At 42.8% G+C, this 22,016-nt stretch overlaps 1 gene segment (V, D, J or C); it reads right to left on the bottom strand.

The window, feature by feature from the left end:
* Window positions 1–244: 244 nt before the first annotated feature.
* Window positions 245–20,100, bottom strand: LOC141781434 (T-cell receptor beta-1 chain C region-like). The segment is given in 7 exon segments: window positions 245–1,258; window positions 3,790–3,896; window positions 3,981–4,004; window positions 4,102–4,452; window positions 16,984–17,127; window positions 18,628–18,894; window positions 20,088–20,100. Coding segments are annotated over 7 exon segments (939 nt in total).
* Between the last annotated feature and the right edge of the window lie 1,916 nt (window positions 20,101–22,016).

A 22,016-nucleotide genomic window follows, 5' to 3' on the forward strand; every position in this document is an offset into this window, starting at 1 on the left:
ACTAAAGTCTGGCCCAGGATACTGCAAAATAATCACTTTCATTGTTTCATACTGCATACTACTGAGGAACGCAGTATGTAGTATGTAGTATGACACAGCACGCATGTTAACTGCTGACTACTAATACCGACTGTGATCGGCCTCTGATAGGTGAGGAGATTACTCACTGTGTGTTGGGTTGGCGGTGACTTTTGGCCGGCAGCATTGGTTTCACTTCAAAGAAATAATGAAGCCATACAGTATATCTCTTCTGAAAGACTTTTAATGAGAATAAATTCAGCATGAAGCACTTCACCAGCACTTACACAAACAGACAGCTTTGTTAACTATAAATCAGCTCTGCTGATACATCAAATGCTTTTAAGTAGGGCTGTCAATCAAGATATAGTTAATCATGATTATTGCAAATTATTCACACATTTTTTATCTGTTCAAAATGAACCTTAAAGGGAGATTTGTCAAGTATTTAATACTCTAATCAACATGGGAGTGGACAAATATGTTGCTTTATAAAAATGTATGTATATATTTATTATTGGAAATTAATTAACAACACAAAACAATGACAGATATTGTCCAGAAACCCTCACAGGTACTGCATTTAGCATAAAACAATATGCTCAAATCATAACATGGTAAACTGCAGCCCAACAGGCAACAACAGCTGTCAGTGTGTCAGTGTGCTGACTTGACTATGACTTGCCCCAAACTGCATGTGATTATCATAAAGTGGGCATGTCTGTAAAGGGGAGACTCATGGGTACCCATATAACCCATTTACACTCACATATCTGGAGGTCAGAGGTCAAGGGACCCCTTTGAAAATGACCATGCTGGTTTTTCTTCTTCAAAATGTAATGTAAGTTTGGAGCGTTATTTAACCTTCTTTAAAGCTAGTATGACGATGATGGTTGGTACCGATGGATTCATCAGGTTTCCTAGTTTCATATGATACCAGTATCTTCACTCTAGATTTAAAACTGAGCCCACTACAACCTAAAAGTCAAAAGTTACATTAATACGTTAAAGAAATCAGTGGGTTAAAATGAATTTGCATTAACAGTTATTATCACTTTCATTTTGACAGCCCTACTGTTTAAGTCAAGCAAGTTGCTCTAATTTGTGCAGAATGTGAGTAACTGATTTGAAAGCAAAATGCACTTCAGCATGCACACTTTATAATCTCTATTCACAGAAATCAGGAGAATCAGCTGCTTTGTGCAGCTCAGCTCTCAGTCCCGCTGTTTTCCAGACGACCCTGTGCAGCAGACAGAGAAGGAGACATTTTCAGAGGTTTATTAAAGAAAACTAAACAATTATTATATTAATTCCAACACCTCCATCTGGTCTTCACTGATGTAGTCAGGTGAAAGAACAGTGATGGGTTGCAGTCAAACAGAACATCCTGTCTTTTTCTAACCACTTTTCCTTGACCTTGATGGAAAATGTCATGAGGTCAAGGAAAGATCTAAAGGAGAATTCATAAGGACGACCACAATGCTGAGAGAACCCGACTGTTCTTACCCAGGATGGTTTCACTTTGTTATAGCAACTTTATTAATAACACAGACAATGAGTACAGTGATCTCAGTGCTGTACAGTTCAAGTAGGGATTCCTGTCCAAAACAGAATCACACCTCCTAAGAAGGTTGCTTTCAATTTATCCACAGTGTTCAATTAAACAGCAACGGTGGACGTTATTGACGACCGAATGGTGCGTCGCTTTCAATTAGGGCCGTCAAAGTTAACGCAATAATAACGCGTTGACGCAAATTTCTTTAACACATTAATGCGACTTGCGATTTTTAGGTTGTAGCAGGCTCAGTTTTAAAGTTAGAGTGAAGATACATGGTCTTGAATTTCCCTTGGGATAAATAAAGTTACTATCTATCTATTTATCTATATACATCACATGAAACTAGAAACCGATTGAATCCATTGGTACCAACCATCATCGTCATATTGGCTTGTCGCCAAGGAGGTTAAATAACGCTCCAAACTTACACTAAATTTTGGCGAGGAAAAAATGGCATGTCCATTTTCAAAGGTGTCTCTTGACCTCTGACCTCCAGATATGTGAATGTAAATGGGTTCTATGGGTACCCACGAGTCTCCCCTTTACAGATATGCCCACTTTATGATAATCACATGCAGTTTGGGGCAAGTCATAGTCAAGTCAGCACACTGACACACTGACAGCTGTTGTTGCCTGTTGGGCTGCAGTTTGACATGTTATGATTTAAGCATATTGTTTTATGATAAATGCTGTACCTGTGAGGGTTTCTGGACAATATCTGTCATTGTTTTGTGTTGTTAATTGATTTACAATAATAAATATATACATACATTTGCATAAAGCAGCATATTTGTCCACTCCCATTTTGATAAGAGTATTAAATACTTGACAAATCTCCCTTTAAGGTACATTTTGAACAGATAAAAAAAAGTGAGATTAATTTGTGATTAATCATGGTTAAAGGGACTATTAGTAAGATTCAGAAATGCTGCTTAACAGCGACACCTGTGGCCTTGAAATCAACGAAAGTCAGCGCCGAGCTCGCACTTGCTCGCTCTACATAGACATGAACGAGCATTGCTCAAAACAGTGAGGCGACAGACGTCAGCTAAAACCACAATATCACTCTATATTTCAGCTGCTTGGCAGTAATGTTAGCTGACCAGACGAAGGTCTCTCCATGAATCAATGATGATCCTAGTGTTGGCTTTTCCTGCTCAGCGCAGGCTTCAGCAGCGGGGCTCCTCAACGAGTTACGTTATCGCCTCCCGACCGCAGCCGCCAGCCGAAGACACCGGCACCCGGTCGGTAACGAGACGATAACGTAACTCGTTGAGGAGCCCCGTCACTTCACAAGACATGGAAAACCTTTGTTGGTCTGGAGGAGCTGCAGCAGTTATTTCTGCACAAACGTCCACTCTACATTCACTAGATATTCTCAGAGCTAAACTAACTCTTCTGCAGTGTGTAGTGAGCGCTCGTTCACGTCTAGAGGTGGAGCGAGACAGCGAGACAGCGAGGACGCGCGCGCTGTCTGAGTGAAGGAGAGCAGGCAGCGGAGACGAGGCTCCGGCCACACGCGAGCGCGCATATGCGAACGCGCATGTGTGCCGACCCGCTACATTTATACGCTTAAAAAGTTACAAACAGTCCCTTTAACTATTGACAATAATTTGATTGACAGCTACTTTAAATGAATTGTGGGATGTTATTCTCTCCTTTCCTTTGGTAAAGGATGGTCCAGTGTATCCTCTGCTAAAGGAGATAAGAAAGGAAGCATTGAAGCTCCTTTCCTTAGCATTCAGAGAATTCCAACAGCTCTTATCATGGCTGGGTTAGGGTTAACCTTAACCTTAACCCTAACCTTAACCCCCTGGCTGCCACTTTGATACTTCTGGGTCATTTCACTCAGTTAGGAACCTTCCCTAGCAAAAAAACACTATTGGACCGCAGCCCAGGTCTCAGTGGTAACTCTATCCTTCTTGCACGAGCATTGTGACTCTTTCTGTAACAGTCCTGTCGTGTCCACTCGGCATGAAGCCTTAACTAACATTTACATAACAGACACTTTTGTTCTGACAGAAAGCCATCACTTTAACAGACAGGTGAAGCCAACAATGTTATGTATTCAATGTCTGATAGGGGCTTAAATGCACCTCCTGACCATGAGCGTTTAATTCAGTATTGACAGAGCCATTTTCTATGGCAAGTACAACACTTCCAGTGGGATTTCTTTGGTACAGGGACACCACAATGAGTCAGGTTGGACCAACCTGAAGCCTCCACGCCAGAAACACCACAAAGACTCCGAAGACGCTGCTCTTGAAGATCAAAACAACGTAGGACAGCTTGGCAGTGTGCGTGATCCTCAAATATTTCTCTGCAAGAGATTGCATCACTTTTTATGAATGACATGTTTCAGTTGTGTCGATGCTTTGATAGGCTCACACAAAACTATATTTACCTCTTATCGCTCCAGCTCCTGGTCCTGACAGGAAGATAAAGTAGATATAGGTTTTTTTTCAGTGCAATCCTGGCGTTTCACATCATTAAAAACACGTCTTCTGAGTTGCAAATGAACGTACCTTCAACGCCTTCGACCCAGTCTGAACGGTGCACGGTCTCGTTCCCGTTGAAGAAGCTGACGGTGCAGGTGAACTTCTTGCCTGGTGTGAACCACTCCCTGAGCGGGACCCTCAGCCTGCTGGTGATGCTGTAATGTTCACCTTCCCACAGGGCAGCGTTGTCGGTCGCCACGCCATCCGTTTCCACATTTACCCCGTCGATCTGCCAGAACACACTCACGTGGTCCGGGTAGAAACGAGAGGCCACGCACACCAAGGTCTTCCTCCTTTTCTCGTCTTTGCTGTTTCGACACTCGTTTTGTGAAGGTCGAAGCACCGTCACTGTTGGCGGGGTGATAGAACGGTTTGAATCTGCCGGGACAAAAGAAACAAATCATTAGAATGATTCCACATTTAGGGAAATAAGCGTGTTCTCTTTCTTGCTAGGAGTTAGATGAAAAGATTGATACCGCTCTGAAGTCTGCTCGATAAATATGGAGCTACAGCCTGCAGCCAGTTAGCTGCCACCAGCAGTGACAACACTTTGGTTTGATGTACAAGTTAGCTTTAGAGCTGCTGGTAGGTGGAGTTTCTTAACTTTAGACAGAGCCAGGCTAGCTAAAGAAGCTAGTTTTACCCTGATTCCTCCTTCTCCTTCTTTTAAGCTAAGCTAACCAGCTGCTGCAAAGAGACAAATCTCTGGTGCTTTCTGGACAACGGCTGTAGGAGCCAAATATTGAGAAAGGAGTAGTTGAATTCCTTATTATAAGAGAAACATTATGTTGATAGTAATTGGTATTTTTGCCCCATGTGGCCAACCACAGCATTGAATTGTTTATAAATTTGGCACCAGTTGATGCCGTCATCCTGTTGCCGTCATCCTGATTTAGTATCAGCTGTGGAGAGCGCAGCTGTTTAAGGACGCCAAGAGCCGAAATAGTTTTTTAACGGGCTTTAATATAGTTTGTTCATTTCAATAAGACAAAGTTTAAGTTAATCTTTTTACTTTACTTTGGGTTGCCGCGGCATATCCTGTTTTGGGTTGTTTGGGTTGGTTTATGTAGTTTAACACACACGCACACACACACACAAAGGCTGCAAATCAATCATATGCATCCAATGACAGAAAGGACATCTAACCGTGAGTAAACCCATGAATGAGCGCAACTTTATTTAGTAGATGCCTTGTTGACACGTTTTCTTGGCGAAAGAAATATGGCTTAGAATAGAAAGTAGAAGGAAGCCATAATATTAGTTAAAAAACTTTCAAATGTGCGACGTAGTGGAACGAAAAAAGGAAATTACATCGGGATGGAAGGAGTGTGAGATCGGGAAAACAGCGTGAAAGAAGATGAAGAAATGTTTGTGATGAACTGCATGGTGTAGCCTGTTAGTATGACTGAAGAGGATGAATTACATGGACCTGAAAGTGTTCAGGCGGTGCGCGCAAAGCGCGAGAGAAAACTCACCTTAAAAGGCGCAGAAGCTGCTTTATTTAAACAGAAAAACGCAAGAAGAGCGGCGCTGGCAAAGTTGACGAGCAAAATTAATGTAATAGAGCCACTTCTTGGCACGTATGACAACCTGAGTGATGTCAAACATTATACGAGTGTATTTTGCAAGTTGTTAACTGCGTTTGCTGTGCTGCATCAGACGGTACAAGAATTATTGCCTGATGATGAGAAGGAGAGTGATCATAGATATTGGTATTTACCAAAACATGCTAATAACAAAGATTTCAAAAGAAAGGTGGAAAAATGGATTGAACGTGCTCCTCCTGTGGAAAATATAATGCAGTCTCCTGAAAGTGAGAAAGAAAATGAAAATGCTTCAGTTACATCAAAAGGCAGCAAAGCATCCACTAGCTCCTCAATACGCAGAGAAGCAGAGGCCAAGAAAGCTGAGTTGCTTGCACGTGCTGCTGCATTAGAAAAGAAAGTAGAATTGGAAAAAGAAGAACTTGACTTGAAAGCAAGAAAGGAACGCCTGTCTATTGACACGGATATTGCTGTCGCTGAAGCAAGAATTCAAGCAATGAACATAATGGATAATGAATTGCAGCAGTTTCCCATTGCAACAGCTGAAGATAAAATGAATGAATATTTTGAATCTGCTCAGCTGGCTTCATTCCCACCTATAGAAAAGGCAGATATGGAATCTGAGGATGATGATGATGATGATGACGATGAAGATGATGACAATCCTGATGATGATGGAGATGATTCAGAAGAGGAGGATGAATATAAATGGGAGTCTTTAAAGGGCAAAGGATCTAAAATTTCAGCAAAGTCGAAAGGAACTAAAAATGTCACAAATTATTTACCTGTTGAACAAAAGAGAGACACTTATACAAGACGAGACATGGATGGATACCGCACTGTATCTAACAAACGCTCATCATTTAAAGGTACCAGAAACAGTTTGGTTGGTGTCATGCAGAAACAAAACATGATAACAGACATGCTAATAAATGAACAGAGACTTGCAGCCTTACCATCTAGAGAAATTCCTGTGTTTAAAGGAGACCCGCTTAAATATATTAACTTTATGAGGACATTTGAACAGTGCATTGAAGAGAGAACAAGCAGTAACCAAGACAGACTGCTCTTTTTGGAACAGTTCACTGAGGGACAAGCAAAGTCACTTGTTAAAAGCTGTCAACACATGGAAACAGGAAAAGGCTACAAAGAAGCTAAAAGGCTGTTACAAAAACATTATGGCAACGAAATCCTCATCGCTCATGCATATCAGGAGAAAGCTCTCAATTGGAGTCCTATAAAGGCGGAGGACAGCAAAGCTTTGCATTCATATTCACTGTTCTTACGTGGCTGCTGTAATGCTATGGCAAACATCAATGCTCTAAAGGAAATGAATCATGCTACCAACATGAAGTGTGTGGTAGCAAAGCTCCCATATAAGCTACGGGAGAGATGGAGGACAACAGCTTATGACCACTATGAACGCAGCAATAAAAGGGCCCAGTTCCGACAACTGGTTGAGTTTGTTGAAAGACATGCAAATATCGCTATGGATCCATTGTTTGGTGATTTGCAAGATGGTTTACCCAAAAGGGACAGTAAAGTAACCAAGGACTCTAAGCCGAGAATTGCTCCAGCTTATAAAAGAAGTAGCTTCGTCACCATAGCAACTTCAAACAACTCAGTTCTCGCTCCCAAGTCAAACACTCCTGCGAGTCCTCCCAGCTTAACACCAGTTCTACAACCTTGTCCATACTGCAATGCAAATCATGGATTAGAAACATGCATGAATTTTGGAAAAATAAGTCATGCTGACAAGATCTCATTCCTTAAAGGAAAAGGCATATGTTTTGGCTGTCTCACCAGAGGGCATCTTAGTAGAAACTGTCAGAAAAGATTGATCTGCAAAGAGTGTACTCTCAGGCATCCAACAGTCCTACATATGCAAAGACGGACATTTGAAAATCCAGTAAAGACAGAGAAAGCATCTGTAAGTGCACTAGTCTCTTTGGACTCCAATGCTTGCACGGGGGCCGGTAACACTCAATTAGTCCCACTTTCTGTGATACCTGTTCAAGTAAAGGCATTAAATTCAAATCTGATAATACAGACACATGCATTCTTGGATCAAGGAAGCTCTGCAACCTTCTGCACTGAAGCCCTTAGACAGCAGTTACAAGTCCAAGGAAAGAAAACAAGAATCCTGTTGCGCACTATGGGTCAACAGAAAATAGTGGGAAGCAGTGTGCTCAAAGGCCTTGAAGTGAGCGGTCTTGATGGAGAGGAATTTTTACAGCTCCCTGAGACATACACTCAGGATGAAATTCCAGTCACGAAAGAGCATGTAATCACTGATGACATGATCAAAAAATGGCCCTACCTAAAAGAGGTCCATATACCACACATTGATGCAGACATTGGGCTACTCATAGGAATGAATGCACCAAAGCTTCTAAAACCACAGCAAGTTATCAACAGCCAAGGCGATGGGCCCTATGCCGTCAGAACCGCCTTAGGATGGGTGGTAAATGGCCTTTTGGATAACCCTGCTAATGAAAAGAATCCAGTCATCTATGCTAATCGCATTTCAGTATCTAACCTGAGTGATTTGCTATTACAGCAGTATAACCATGACTTCCCTGAAAAAGCCTATGAAGAAAAAAACGAGATGTCGGTGGAGGACAAAAGATTCATGGGGATAATGGAAAGGGCTGAAAACAAGGATGGACACTATCAGCTACCATTGCCCTTTAAAAAGGACGAAGTTAAAGTGCCTGATAATCGTCAAGTGGTCCAGCAGCGTGCATCATGCCTGAAACGAAAGTTACAAAAGGATACACAGTTAAAAGAAGAATACACCGCCTTCCTGCAAGGGGTCATAGAAAAAGGTCATGCTGAAGCTGTACCAAGGTCGGAGCTTAAAAGAAACGATGGAAAGGTGTGGTATATACCACACCATGGCGTATACCATCCCAAGAAGGAAAAAATCCGTGTTGTGTTTGACTGCTCCGCCTCTTTCAATGGATTCTCACTGAATAATGAGCTCATTCAAGGTCCAAACTTAACCAGCACCCTCATAGGTGTCTTGTTACGTTTCAGGAAGGAGCCTGTTGCTATGATGGCTGACATAGAAGGTATGTTCCATCAAGTTAGAGTCACACCAACAGACAAAGACTTCCTGCGCTTTCTATGGTGGCCAGGAGGTGATTTCCACCAAAGCCTTGAGGAGTACAGGATGACAGTCCATTTGTTTGGAGCTACGTCATCTTCAAGCTGTGCTAGCTACGCACTCAAAAAAATTGCAGAGGACAACAAGGATAAATTCTCTGCTGAGGCCATCGGCACTGTAATGGACAACTTCTACGTTGATGATTGTCTTAAGTCCGTGTCCACAGAAAGACAAGCAATAGCACTCTGTAAAGAACTCTGCAGACTCTGTGCACAAGGTGGATTCCATCTCACAAAATGGGTGAGTAACAGCAGAGATGTTTTGGCTTCTATACCCAAAGAAGACAGAGCAAAAGAAATAAAGAGCTTGGACTTGGACTCAGAAGACCTTCCCATTGAACGAGCTCTTGGAATCCAGTGGTCAGTGGAAGATGACAAGTTCACATTCAAGGTTGCACTTAAGCAGCAAGCCTGTACTAGAAGAGGCATTTTGTCGGTCGTAAGCTCTGTTTACGACCCTCTTGGATTTATAGCACCATTCATCTTCACTGCAAAGCTAATCTTGCAAGAGCTCTGCAAGCTAAAATATGGATGGGACGAAAAGGTCCCAGATGGTTTCATTCAACCATGGCAAAGGTGGCTTACAGATCTTCATACGGTTGAGAACTTCAGCATTAGCAGATGCATTAAACCACCAAGCTTCGACAAGATAAAATGGGCACAATTGCACCATTTTTGTGACGCGAGTGAGCTTGGCTATGGAACAGTGTCCTACCTGCGGCTCACCAACACACAAGATCAAGTGCATGTAGCATTTGTGATGGGAAAAGCCAGAGTAGCGCCCCTCAAGCAGATTACCATACCACGGATGGAGTTGACTGCAGCCATGTTAGCAGTACGTATGGAGAGGATGTTAACATCAGAGCTACATCTGCAGCTAGAAAGATCAGTGTTTTTGGACTGACAGTACTGCAGTCTTGAAGTATATTAAAAATGAGACCAAAAGATTCCAGACATTTGTGGCCAATCGAATTAGTGCCATCAGAGAAGTGTCAGATGTCAAGCAGTGGAGATACATCAACACTAAAGACAACCCGGCAGACTTTGCCTCTAGAGGTCTAACTGCTGAAGCCCTCATAAGATCAGATCTTTGGAAGAATGGACCGGTCTTTCTCCAAAGAGCAGAGCAGGAGTGGCCCATCTTGACAACTGAACTAACTTCGATTTGTCCAAATGACCCTGAGATAAAGAAGGAACGAGTAATTGTCAATACAATAATGAAAGAACAACACAACAGCACTAGTTCTCTGATTCATTACTTCTCATCTTGGCACCGACTTACAAAGTCAGTCGCCTGGCTTCTGAAACTCAAGAAACTGCTTCGAGACCTGCATGTGAAAAGAAAAGAAGTTGTTGAAACAGTCCAGTCACAGGAAGCAAGCCAAGCAAAATGGAATGGACTAATTAAGGAAAAGATGGACAAGTTTAAAAGCTCCATAACCAATGTCAGTCTCTCAGTGGATGACATAAGCGGTGCTGAAAAAGCTATTGCATGCTTCTGTCAGCAACAAGGCTTTCAAAATGAGATTGCAAGATTAAAGAAGGGCCTCACAGTAAGAAAGGATAGCCCCATCTTTAACTTAGACCCCAGATTGGAGAATAGCCTGCTCAGACTGGGCGGAAGACTAAGCAGGTCGGCTATGCCAGAGGAAACAAAGCATCCAATAATCCTGCCGAAGGATCATCATGTTTCCAAGCTGTTGCTCAAACACATCCATGACCAAGTAGGCCACAGTGGAAGAAACATCATGTTATCTCAGTTAAGACGGAAATATTGGATCCCTTGTGCGAACACCCTCGCTAGAAAGGTTATATCAGAGTGCGTAACATGCAGACGCCTTCATTCAGCTCTAGGTGAGCAAAAAATGGCAGATTTACCCAGAGACCGCCTGACACCTGAGTTACCTCCCTTCACACTTGTTGGTGTAGACTACTTCGGGCCAATAGAAGTCAAGAGAGGCCGAAGCCTAGTAAAAAGATATGGAGTAATCTTCACATGTCTGTCCTGTAGAGCTGTTCACTTAGAAGTGGCCCACTCCCTTGACACCAGTTCATGTATAAATGCATTCAGACGCTTTATTTGCAGGAGAGGGCAGGTTAAGGAAATCAGATCAGACAACGGCACAAATCTTGTTGCTACTGAGAGAGAGTTGAGAGAAGCACTCCAAGCTTGGAACCTAAATAAGATCAAAGATGCTCTCTTGCAAAGAGGAGTAAAATGGACATTCAACCCACCTGCGGGTTCACACCATGGTGGGGTGTGGGAAAGATTGATTCGTTCAATCAAGAGGATCCTTCTGTCAGTCACAAAACAGCAGACTCTTGATGACGAAAGCTTGGAAACAGTCATGTGTGAAGTTGAGGCCATACTTAACAGTCGCCCTTTAACAACAACCTGCAGTGACCCAAATGACTTGGAACCCCTTACACCCAATCATCTGTTGCAGCTCAAGGTGCAACCCATTCTCCCACCTGGATTGTTCCAAAGGGAAGATCTATATGCCAAGCGCAGATGGAGACAAATCCAGTACATTTCAAACCTCTTTTGGACTCGATGGATAAAAGAATACCTTCCTCTGATGCAAGCAAGGCAGAAGTGGAATCGCACCAAGAGAAACTTCAGAACAGGAGATATTGTAGTGGTGGCGGACAGTAATGCCCCTAGAGGCTCATGGATCTTGGGTAGAATCATAGAAGCAAAGGCTGACTCAAGAGGACATGTCAGGAGTGTACTGCTGAAGACAAAGACCAGCACTCTACAGAGGCCAATCAGCAAGATATGCCTTTTAGTAGAAACTTCAGATTAAATCGAGATTTCAAGTGCACTCAAACACATAACACAGTTATGAGGTAGTACGATAAGAAACATATTTATTTATTTTTAGTTTGGCTCCATTTTTTTGTTTAGTTGAATTGTTACGTTTTGCACTTAGAACAATAGGGGCCGGTATGTAGGAGCCAAATATTGAGAAAGGAGTAGTTGAATTCCTTATTATAAGAGAAACATTATGTTGATAGTAATTGGTATTTTTGCCCCATGTGGCCAACCACAGCATTGAATTGTTTATAAATTTGGCACCAGTTGATGCCGTCATCCCGTTGCCGTCATCCTGATTTAGTATCAGCTGTGGAGAGCGCAGCTGTTTAAGGACGCCAAGAGCCGAAATAGTTTTTTAACGGGCTTTAATATAGTTTGTTCATTTCAATAAGACAAAGTTTAAGTTAATCTTTTTACTTTACTTTGGGTTGCCGCGGCATATCCTGTTTTGGGTTGTTTGGGTTGGTTTATGTAGTTTAACACACACGCACACACACACACAAAGGCTGCAAATCAATCATATGCATCCAATGACAGAAAGGACATCTAACCGTGAGTAAACCCATGAATGAGCGCAACTTTATTTAGTAGATGCCTTGTTGACACGTTTTCTTGGCGAAAGAAATATGGCTTAGAATAGAAAGTAGAAGGAAGCCATAATAACGGCCACTCATTTTGTTTTAGGCCACTCATATTCCCAGTATGAACATTTAAATATCCCTCATTTAAATCATTATGTACTAAATGTTATAAAATTCTCTAACAGCTGAATCCAGAGTTATTTTCCTCGGCATAATGAACGGTCATCAGACCCACGGGACTGCACCGCCCTGCACGCTCATATGACATATCTGGTTCTGTCAGCTTCCTGCTAGCTGTATGTGGCTGTAATTCATCACTATTATCTTCTAATACACCCATGGGCTTTATATGCTGTCAGCCTGTACCGTGGTGGATGTATTAACGTCTCTGTTCCCAAACAACCGGCTATCAGCCAGTAGCTAGTAGTGCCAGTAGCTAGTAGTGCCAGTAGCTAGTAGCACTATTAGTGCTAGTAGCTAGTACTGCCAGTAGCTAGTAGCGCCAGCAGCTAGTAGTGCCAGTAGCTAGTAGTGCCAGTAGCTAGTAGCGCTATTAGTGCTAGTAGCTAGTAGTGCCAGTAGCTAGTAGTGTCAGTAGCTAGTAGTGACAGTAGCTAGTAGTGCTAGTAGCTAGTTTTTTTTTATTTAGCGAATGCAAAGTCCTTGAGCCATGCAGTTGCCTCCTGGTCTGCTGTATGGAGGGTGTCTAACCCTCCTTTTAGACTGTGGAGCGGGCAAGCTTCAATGATGTGTTCCATTGTTTGCACCTCTCCACAGGCACACAATGGGCTTGGGCTGCTGCCCCATTTGTGAAGGCTGGCCAAGCAGGGGCCATGTCCGGACCTGAATCTATTAAGAGTTGACCACTGTATCCTTGGCAGGTTGGTGCCAGGGACCTGTAGGGTGGGGTCTGACACCAGATGTTTGTTTGGGACATCCTTGGACTCCCATTCCTTTTCCCATGCTGATTGGGTGGTGAAGTCGGCTGGTGGGGTATTCTTCCATATTGGTCGTCTAGATGGAAGACGGGCAGTGGGTGGGTTGCAGATGTCTGCATGGATTGGTAGATGGGGAGAGTCTTCGACCTTTTGAAGCATCCTTTGAGTAGATGCTACTCGCCGGATATGTGGGGGGGTTATATTGGATAGGACAGGGAGCCAGGGGAGTGGTGTTGAACGAATAGTCCCGCTTATGATTCGCATGGTTGTGTTGAGCTGGGTGTCCACATGGTGTGTATGGGGTGACCTGGACCAAACAGGGGCACAGTATTCTGCTGCAGAGTAAGCAAGGGCCAGTGCCGAGGTGCGCAATGTGGGGGCTGCTGCCCCCCATTTTGAGCCAGCGAGCTTACAGAGCAGGTTGTTTCTAGTCTTCACCTTAGCTGCCGTTCCTTTCAGGTGTTCCTTGAAGGATAGGGTCCTGTCAAGTGTCACTCCCAGGTAAGTTGGGTTGAGGGCGTGCTTCAGCTTAAGTCCGCTGAGTTGGATATTTAGCTCTGAAGCAGCTTTTGCGTTGTTGAGGTGGAATACACTGGAGACTGTTTTAGCGGGGCTTGGTTTTAGGCGCCAGGTTTTGCAGTACTGGTCCAGCTTTGCGAGGTCTTCCGTGAGCACCTGTTCCAGAGAGTCAAAGTCTGGTGCTTGGGTTGCCAGACAGATGTCATCAGCGTAGATGAATTTACGGGATTTAGTGGTGGGTAGGTCATTTGTGTAAAGGTTAAACAGGGTTGGGGCGAGGACTGACCCTTGTGGGAGCCCGTTTGACTGTTTTCTCTATGCACTCTTATTCTGTCCAAGGTGAACTCTGAACCTCCGGTTAGTTAGCAGAGTTTTAATTGTTGCTGTTGCCCAGGCAGGGAGTGCTTTTGTGAGTTTTAGCAGGAGGCCTTTGTGCCAAACAGTATCGTAGGCAGCTGTGAGGTCGAGGAATACTGTAGCTAGTAGCGCCAGTAGATAGTAGTGACAGTAGCTAGTAGTGCCAGTAGCTAGTAGTGACAGTAGCTAGTAGTGCTAGTAGCTAGTACTGCCAGTAGCTAGTAGCGCCAGCAGCTAGTAGTGCCAGTAGCTAGTAGTGCCAGTAGCTAGTAGCGCTATTAGTGCTAGTAGCTAGTAGTGCCAGTAGCTAGTAGTGTCAGTAGCTAGTAGCGCTAGTAGCACTATTAGTGCTAGTAGCTAGTAGTGCCAGTAGCTAGTAGCGCCAGCAGCTAGTAGTGCCAGTAGCTAGTAGTGCCAGTAGCTAGTAGCGCTATTAGTGCTAGTAGCTAGTAGTGCCAGTAGCTAGTAGTGTCAGTAGCTAGTAGCGCTAGTAGCTAGTAGTGCTAGTAGCTAGTAGCGCCAGTAGATAGTAGTGACAGTAGCTAGTAGTGCCAGTAGCTAGTAGTGACAGTAGCTAGTAGTGCTAGTAGCTAGTAGTGCCAGTAGCTAGTAGTGCCAGTAGCTAGTAGTGACAGTAGCTAGTAGTGCTAGTAGCTAGTAGTGACAGTAGCTAGTAGTACCAGTAGCTAGTAGTGACAGTAACTAGTAGTGACAGTAGCTAGTAGTGACAGTAGCTAGTAGTACCAGTAGCTAGTAGTGACAGTAGCTAGTAGTGACAGTAGCTAGTAGTGCTAGTAACATGACACAAACTGAATTTAATGGAGTTGGAGGCTATTTACTAACACGCAGGGCAAAAGCACAGGACACAACCTCTTCTACATCCATGGTCTGTGGTCTGTTGGACTCCATTTTGGATCCTTGACATGAAAAAGTGTGAGAAAAGTGCCAGTAGCTAGTAGCGCTATTAGTGCTAGTAGCTAGTAGTGCCAGTAGCTAGTAGTGTCAGTAGCTAGTAGCGCTAGTAGCTAGTAGTGCTAGTAGCTAGTAGCGCCAGTAGATAGTAGTGACAGTAGCTAGTAGTGCCAGTAGCTAGTAGTGACAGTAGCTAGTAGCACTATTAGTGCTAGTAGCTAGTAGTGCCAGTAGCTAGTAGCGCCAGCAGCTAGTAGTGCCAGTAGCTAGTAGTGCCAGTAGCTAGTAGCGCTATTAGTGCTAGTAGCTAGTAGTGCCAGTAGCTAGTAGTGTCAGTAGCTAGTAGCGCTAGTAGCTAGTAGTGCTAGTAGCTAGTAGCGCCAGTAGATAGTAGTGACAGTAGCTAGTAGTGCCAGTAGCTAGTAGTGACAGTAGCTAGTAGTGCTAGTAGCTAGTAGTGCCAGTAGCTAGTAGTGCCAGTAGCTAGTAGTGACAGTAGCTAGTAGTGCTAGTAGCTAGTAGTGACAGTAGCTAGTAGTACCAGTAGCTAGTAGTGACAGTAACTAGTAGTGACAGTAGCTAGTAGTGACAGTAGCTAGTAGTACCAGTAGCTAGTAGTGACAGTAGCTAGTAGTGACAGTAGCTAGTAGTGCTAGTAACATGACACAAACTGAATTTAATGGAATTGGAGGCTATTTACTAACACGCAGGGCAAAAGCACAGGACACAACCTCTTCTACATCCATGGTCTGTGGTCTGTTGGACTCCATTTTGGATCCTTGACATGAAAAAGTGTGAGATTGCTTTTAAAATCTGTGTGCTGGATTTTTCTAACTTCCATTTATGTCCATCGCTCCCTTTATGCTCCTCTGGGAAGCAGCCGGGCTAAAAAGTTTAATAAATAAATAAGTAAGTAAGTAAATACTTGTAATAATATGAATATTATTTTCGGTAGAGACATTCAATTATGACAATATAATAGAAATAATGTAGTTTTATTTGTGTATTGCACTTTGTAGGCGGACGTTTTACTGGCGTCTGGTAGACGCTTTCAGTCCAAAATGGAGGAAGCGTAGCTCTGCTGCTGGGCGCTGATGTTGAAATGTTACAAACAATTGACTTTAACTTCTTAGTAATATACGTACGTTCTTTAGCTGCTCTTTCCAGCAACATATTTACAAGTCTTGGCAAGAAAGCGAATAAGTGCATTTCTTTAATGCTGCTTATCAAATTCCTGGAGATATTGTGAGATTTTAATACCAGAATTTAGAAATGTACAGTGAGGAGGACGCAGGAGGATTCATGCTCTCATGCTAAACATAAATGCCACATACAAACAACATGGCCCTACAGGTTACCGTGTTCCCATTCAGTGCCATTATCATTCAGTTTCTATAGATGTATTATCGTCTTACCAGGAACTGTTAGCCTAGTTCCCTCTCCGAGATTAGCAGGTTAAGTGGAGCACAACACAACAACGGCTGAACAAAACACTTACCTATTTTATTATATGACTGATTCATCTCATTTTACTCCATGTAGTAGTATTCAGTTAGGGTTTTTTTACTTTGTTTACAGTAAGTTGCTTTGTGTTCTTTATTATTTAACTTTTGCTTTCTATGACTAAAAAAAGAAAAGAAAGGGACATCCTCTAAAATCCAAATTCACAGCATTGGAGTTTCACACAAAACAAATGTTCCAAAATTCTTTTGAAAAATTTGGTTGATTTTAGAGAATAGGGTGAAAAACATCAAACCAGGCCTTGTAGATATTAAACCAGCTAATCTTAAATTATACACTATGGAATATAACATAATCTGACTTCTGAAAAAAAAAATTACATATATATATATATATATATATATCATCTACTTTGTATTCTGTGAATCTTAAGACATTTCTAAAAATAATATAATATAATAATATTACACGGAAACATTTATCTAAAATGGTCATGTTGGTTTTGTTAGGATCAGGCCGGTCACATTCTTCCCAAGTCAGGTATCTGACAGTTAGTTAGTCAGACAGTTTTTCCCTTATTGTCAAACAATATAAAAAAATGTCAGACTTACCCAGAACAGTGAGTTTAGTTCCATATCCAAAGACAGGTTCATGACCAACCCAACCCGAATTTGACTGCCACAGTGAAGAAGCATGACACAAAAACCTGAATTCTCTTTGCTCGTCTTGTCTTTCCTTACCCCCAACCGGCTCTTCTGTATCTCAGCCTCCATCTTTCTGCGTCTGTCTGAAAGAGCAGCTGTGCAGGTCGGTTTGACTGACAGCTGAGGTGAGCTCCATGTAGCCTGACTGCTGCTATTTCTGTGTCAGCTAAGAAAAGATGCAAACAGGACAAGGAAACATCTTTACTGGTCACAGCCCTTTATCCCATCCAGTTTTAACTGATATAATCTTCTCTAAACGATGTGACAGAACTGACACTCGTGGTCAGCTTGTGGAGCCATCACAGCTGTTGAAATTATCATCATCGGTTGTACAAAAAGTTTAAAGTTACAGACGTCTCTTTCCCAATGTAAGTTAATGGGAAAAAGTATTTTTGGGCCCAATGGCATCACGTGACGGACACGGAAGTTGTAGTACCACCGTTTGGCCACTACGAAAATTTACTTCACAGCCTGTCGCACTTCCTGGGCTTGGACAGCTCTCGCACAATCGTTACACTCCATGTCCTTTTTGTAATGCAGGCCTAGTTATCCATAAGAAAACTAACATAATATCATGTATAAATAAATAAATCATGTTCACCTATCAAACTTCCATTTTCAAGTGATATCCCAGGGTAGGGATACACTGATTGACACGATCATTTCTGAAGCAATCAGTCCGATTGATGTAAACATATAGATTTTGCGTTGACCCGTAATGCTGCATGACGGATGCACTGGCACTGCGAGGACTACGTGAATACGACAATTAGAAGAGAACGATTGTTCAGAGACCACTTCACCCACAAGCACCTCGATTTCTGTGTCAGAAAAATTCCTTTTCTTGGTTTTCGTCTCGGTTGTTGCCGTGATTCAGCGTAAAGAACCACTGATCAGCAGGCTCATTTCTATGCAGAAACACCCATGAGGTGCTTTCATTGACCATTTATGGTTGAATGTGTCGAGGGCGGGATATGAGCCTGATCCACAATTCCAAGTTGAGATGGGATTTATAAAAGGAAATTGCACACTGGCAGGTGTACGCATGGTTTTCTAAATCAGAATTTTTTTGGCGTACGTGTATTTCCTCATTTGTACGTACAGAAACATTTAGTGTGGATCCTATGCACTGTTTTATATATGAGACCGCAGAGCTCCGGATAAGAGCAGGGCACCTGGATACAAAAAGAGAGACATTCTTAGTTTGTGATGGATGACAGAATTAAAACCTCCCCAAAACATTTTCAACAGAAGTCATTACCCGCAAGGCAACAGGCAAAGATACAGAAGATCCTTTTAACATTAAAACCGTGTTACTCAAAACTCTTGCGATACTATTTTCCTTGGTTGCAAAAGTGTTGCAGGCATGGGAAACATAACATAAACCACGATCACCACATTGTGAAGCCACATGCACATGTCACCCAGCTTCTCTGAAAGGAAGTAATGAAACCCCTCCTGACTCTGATGTAGTTTTGGTGCAGCTTGACAGGTATCTGCATCACTGTGTGTATCTCTCCGTAACAAAACAGAAATACACTCCGTTGTCACCTGGTTCCACGTGTTTCACTGTGAAAGATCCGCTCTCAGCCACAGTCTTGCTGGCTGAGTATTTGTCCTGGCTAAAGTTCCCAAAGTCAGGCTGCTTGAAAGGCACCGTGTGGACGATCAGCTTCATACTCTCCCCTGGTAACTGCTGAAACCAGTACATGTCAAACCAATTGTTATGTAGGTTGTAGGTTGTGCAGTCCATCTGAGCAGAGTGACCCCTGTCCACCAGTAAGCCTGGGGTCTGATGGACTGTAGTCCATGCTTCATCTGGAATCAAGCAAGAAAACAAGCTGAGATGTTAAACAATGCTCCCTTTTAGATATAAATAATCATTTGCATATAACACATAATAAACCACATGGGTTTTTGAGTCTCATGGTGTTTAACAATCAACAAATAAAGCCTTTGGGGTAAAAGTACCTGCAGTACATAGCAGAGAAACAGTGCAGATGATGAGAGGTGAGATCATTTGGATCCAACACACAGACATCTCTCACAGTGAGACAACAGCTGATGGGATCGTCTCGTAATTCAATCTATGATCTCTCCTGTCACGAGTTGGCATCATCAGACTGGTCAGCACTTTTCAGCTCATGATTATCCTCTCGAGATTTTGTTACGATCAGTAATTGGTGGACTCGGGGTTATGGTACCAAGCAGGTGAGGCAGGCAGACCAGCAGAGGAGTAGGAGGGTAATGATCCTGAGGCCTGTACTACAAAACAATTTGAACATACCCGGGATATCCTTTCGTCATCAGGCTTCACTAACTCTAACAACCACAGTCAGCCGTCCTACGACGGTGGTTATAAACTCAGTCAATCAACCCAGGTTTTCTCAATTGGGCTATGGGCTATAGGTCTACTGTCAACATATTTAATAAACAAACAAACAAAAATAATACAGATATACAAAGATGTTAAACACATAATCCAGGCTAAAAGAAATACAGTTGCATCTAATGCAGGAAGGACAGTTGGCAGAAAATCGCCGACTGTATGAATGTTTAAGTTAATGCTTATAATATCACTGCCCCATCTAGAGCACAAGTAGACTATAATTACATTTGTGTATTCCTGTTACGACCCCCAGAGAGGCTCTTTACAAAAGAGTTCCAACATAATCAAAAGCAAAAGAGTCAAGTATTTGCAGAAAACAACATTCTTTTAATTGATAATCAAGGTAAATTACAAGAAACCCAACCCAAACATACCAGCAAAAGACTTGGCTGGCAAAAACTAACAAAAAGAAGGGGAGACACCCAGACCGTGGGTCATAAGATCTAGGCTTTCCCCTCAAACCTAAACCATCATTAACCTAAACCTAAGAGAAATAAAGCTACAAAAACAGAACTACCAGACCCATCAAAAACACAAAGATCTAACAAAAATCAAACGTCTGAACCTTCCAGGGTTGCCCTCTGAGCCTCATGCTTTTCGATTAGGCCATTGAACCACTTACCACAGCCTTCCATAGTTGCAAGAACATACAGACGTGGACAAAATTGTTGGTACCCACAATGGTCACTGAAATAACTTGAAACTGACAAAAGTAATAATAAATAAAAATTTACTGAAAATTATCTAATGAAAATCAGACATTGCTTTTGAATTTTGGTTCAACAGAATCATTTTAAAAAACAAATTAATGAAACTGGCCTGGACAAAAATGATGGTACCCCTAGAAAAGATGTAAAATAATTTGACCATAGGGACATATTAAACTAAGGTGTGTCCTGTAAACAGCATCACAGGTATCTTCAAACTTGTAATCAGTCAGTCTGCCTATTTAAAGGGTGAAAAGTAGTCACTGTGCTGTTTGGTATCATGGTGTGTACCACACTGAACATGGACCTGCTAAGGAGAGAGTTGTCTCAGGAAATTAGAAAGACAATTATAGACAAGCATATTAAAGGTAAAGGCTATAAGACCATCTGTTAAATGACATGTAAGCCTGTTTATACTGCAACTTAAAGCAGCAGTCAGTAGAATTTTTCCTTTATATATCTGTACCTGATTTAATGTTGTAGTAATAATAATAAGCAATTTAAGTCAAATATAACTGGTTAATCTAATGCTAATTATAATGTGGCATTTTCTTATGTTCTTGTTATAGACCACACCCATTCAAGATCACACCATGTTCAAATGGAAACCTGTAAGCCTGTGTGAGGAATACTGTGCTGTTATGTGAAAGACTATTCAGTAAAAGGAGGAATCAACCCTATAAGAGCGTCCTGAGTGTTCTTACCGACACACCAAGGCTACATCCCTACCCGCAACCAACACCTATACAGTCCTCCATGAATACCTATTCAATATTTGGTCCTTCGAGCCGGATGTAACCTAGTTTCACACGCAGTGAAGCCTTTTCAGAAGCAGCACGTCCAAGGCGGCTAGTTCAACCTCCTCCTTACCTCAGTGACTATGAAGTGAGTTTTGTCGGCCAAAGGCAAGCCACTACAACTCCTAGTTATGCACAAACAGCACAGTATGCACCAGGCTTAGGAGAGGACTACCGGAGTACATCGGGAGCCTTTTCATCAGCAGTACCAGACCATTTCTCCCGGTCCTCTAGTCCATTAAGTCAGATCGGATGTGACTTCACCTTAGATGAATGGACCCTTTCCCCTCATGAGACTCGGGAGCCTGATTATCAGCCTGTAGGAGCCAGTGGGGGGTGGAGCTACCTAACCTCTCAATCCAATCCTTCGACCTATCATCGACCTTGGGAAACATCTGCAGCTCCTCATTGGTGTAGACTTCAGACATCCACCTCATGCACTGCCAAGCCGGCCGGAGAGAGACTATCATCTACCTCAGCCTGCAGAGCTACGTCCACCCCCAATACAGTTACCACCTCTTACTCCTATACAGTATGGGCAGCTAGGTAGTGTCCCTACTGTTCCCCATCACTGTGAAGTCAGACCAGGAGCAGGACGGAGCCAGTCTCTGCAGCATGACAACAAACAGTACATCGATGCCCCTCAAGGTTATCAGAGGTCATATGCCTTGACTCCTCAAGCCCAGAGTGGTTCCTTTAAAGAGACTATGATGCTTGACACGCTGGATAAGATGATGGGTGAGTTACGGCTTTTAAAGGAGCAAACACTAGCAGCTTCAGCAAGCCAACCACCATCCACAACAGCTAACCGTGGGCCTCTACCTCAGTTTGCACGCCCACCTTTGAGTTATTATGACCAAAGGCCTCTACTGCAGAGTCAGCCAGCCAGCAATACCTACCTCGGTTACCAAAACCCTTTGCCTATGCAACCTTGGGACCAGCAGCCAACCTGTACCACGCCAAGGCCGGTCACAACCCCGTTGCAATATGAACCTCATTTGCTCAGGCCCTACAACCAGCAGAGGACTATCTCTGACATGCCTTCAC

Source organism: Sebastes fasciatus, chromosome 13 (assembly GCF_043250625.1).
Source record: "Sebastes fasciatus isolate fSebFas1 chromosome 13, fSebFas1.pri, whole genome shotgun sequence".
In the NCBI taxonomy this organism is placed as follows: Eukaryota; Metazoa; Chordata; class Actinopteri; order Perciformes; family Sebastidae; genus Sebastes; species Sebastes fasciatus.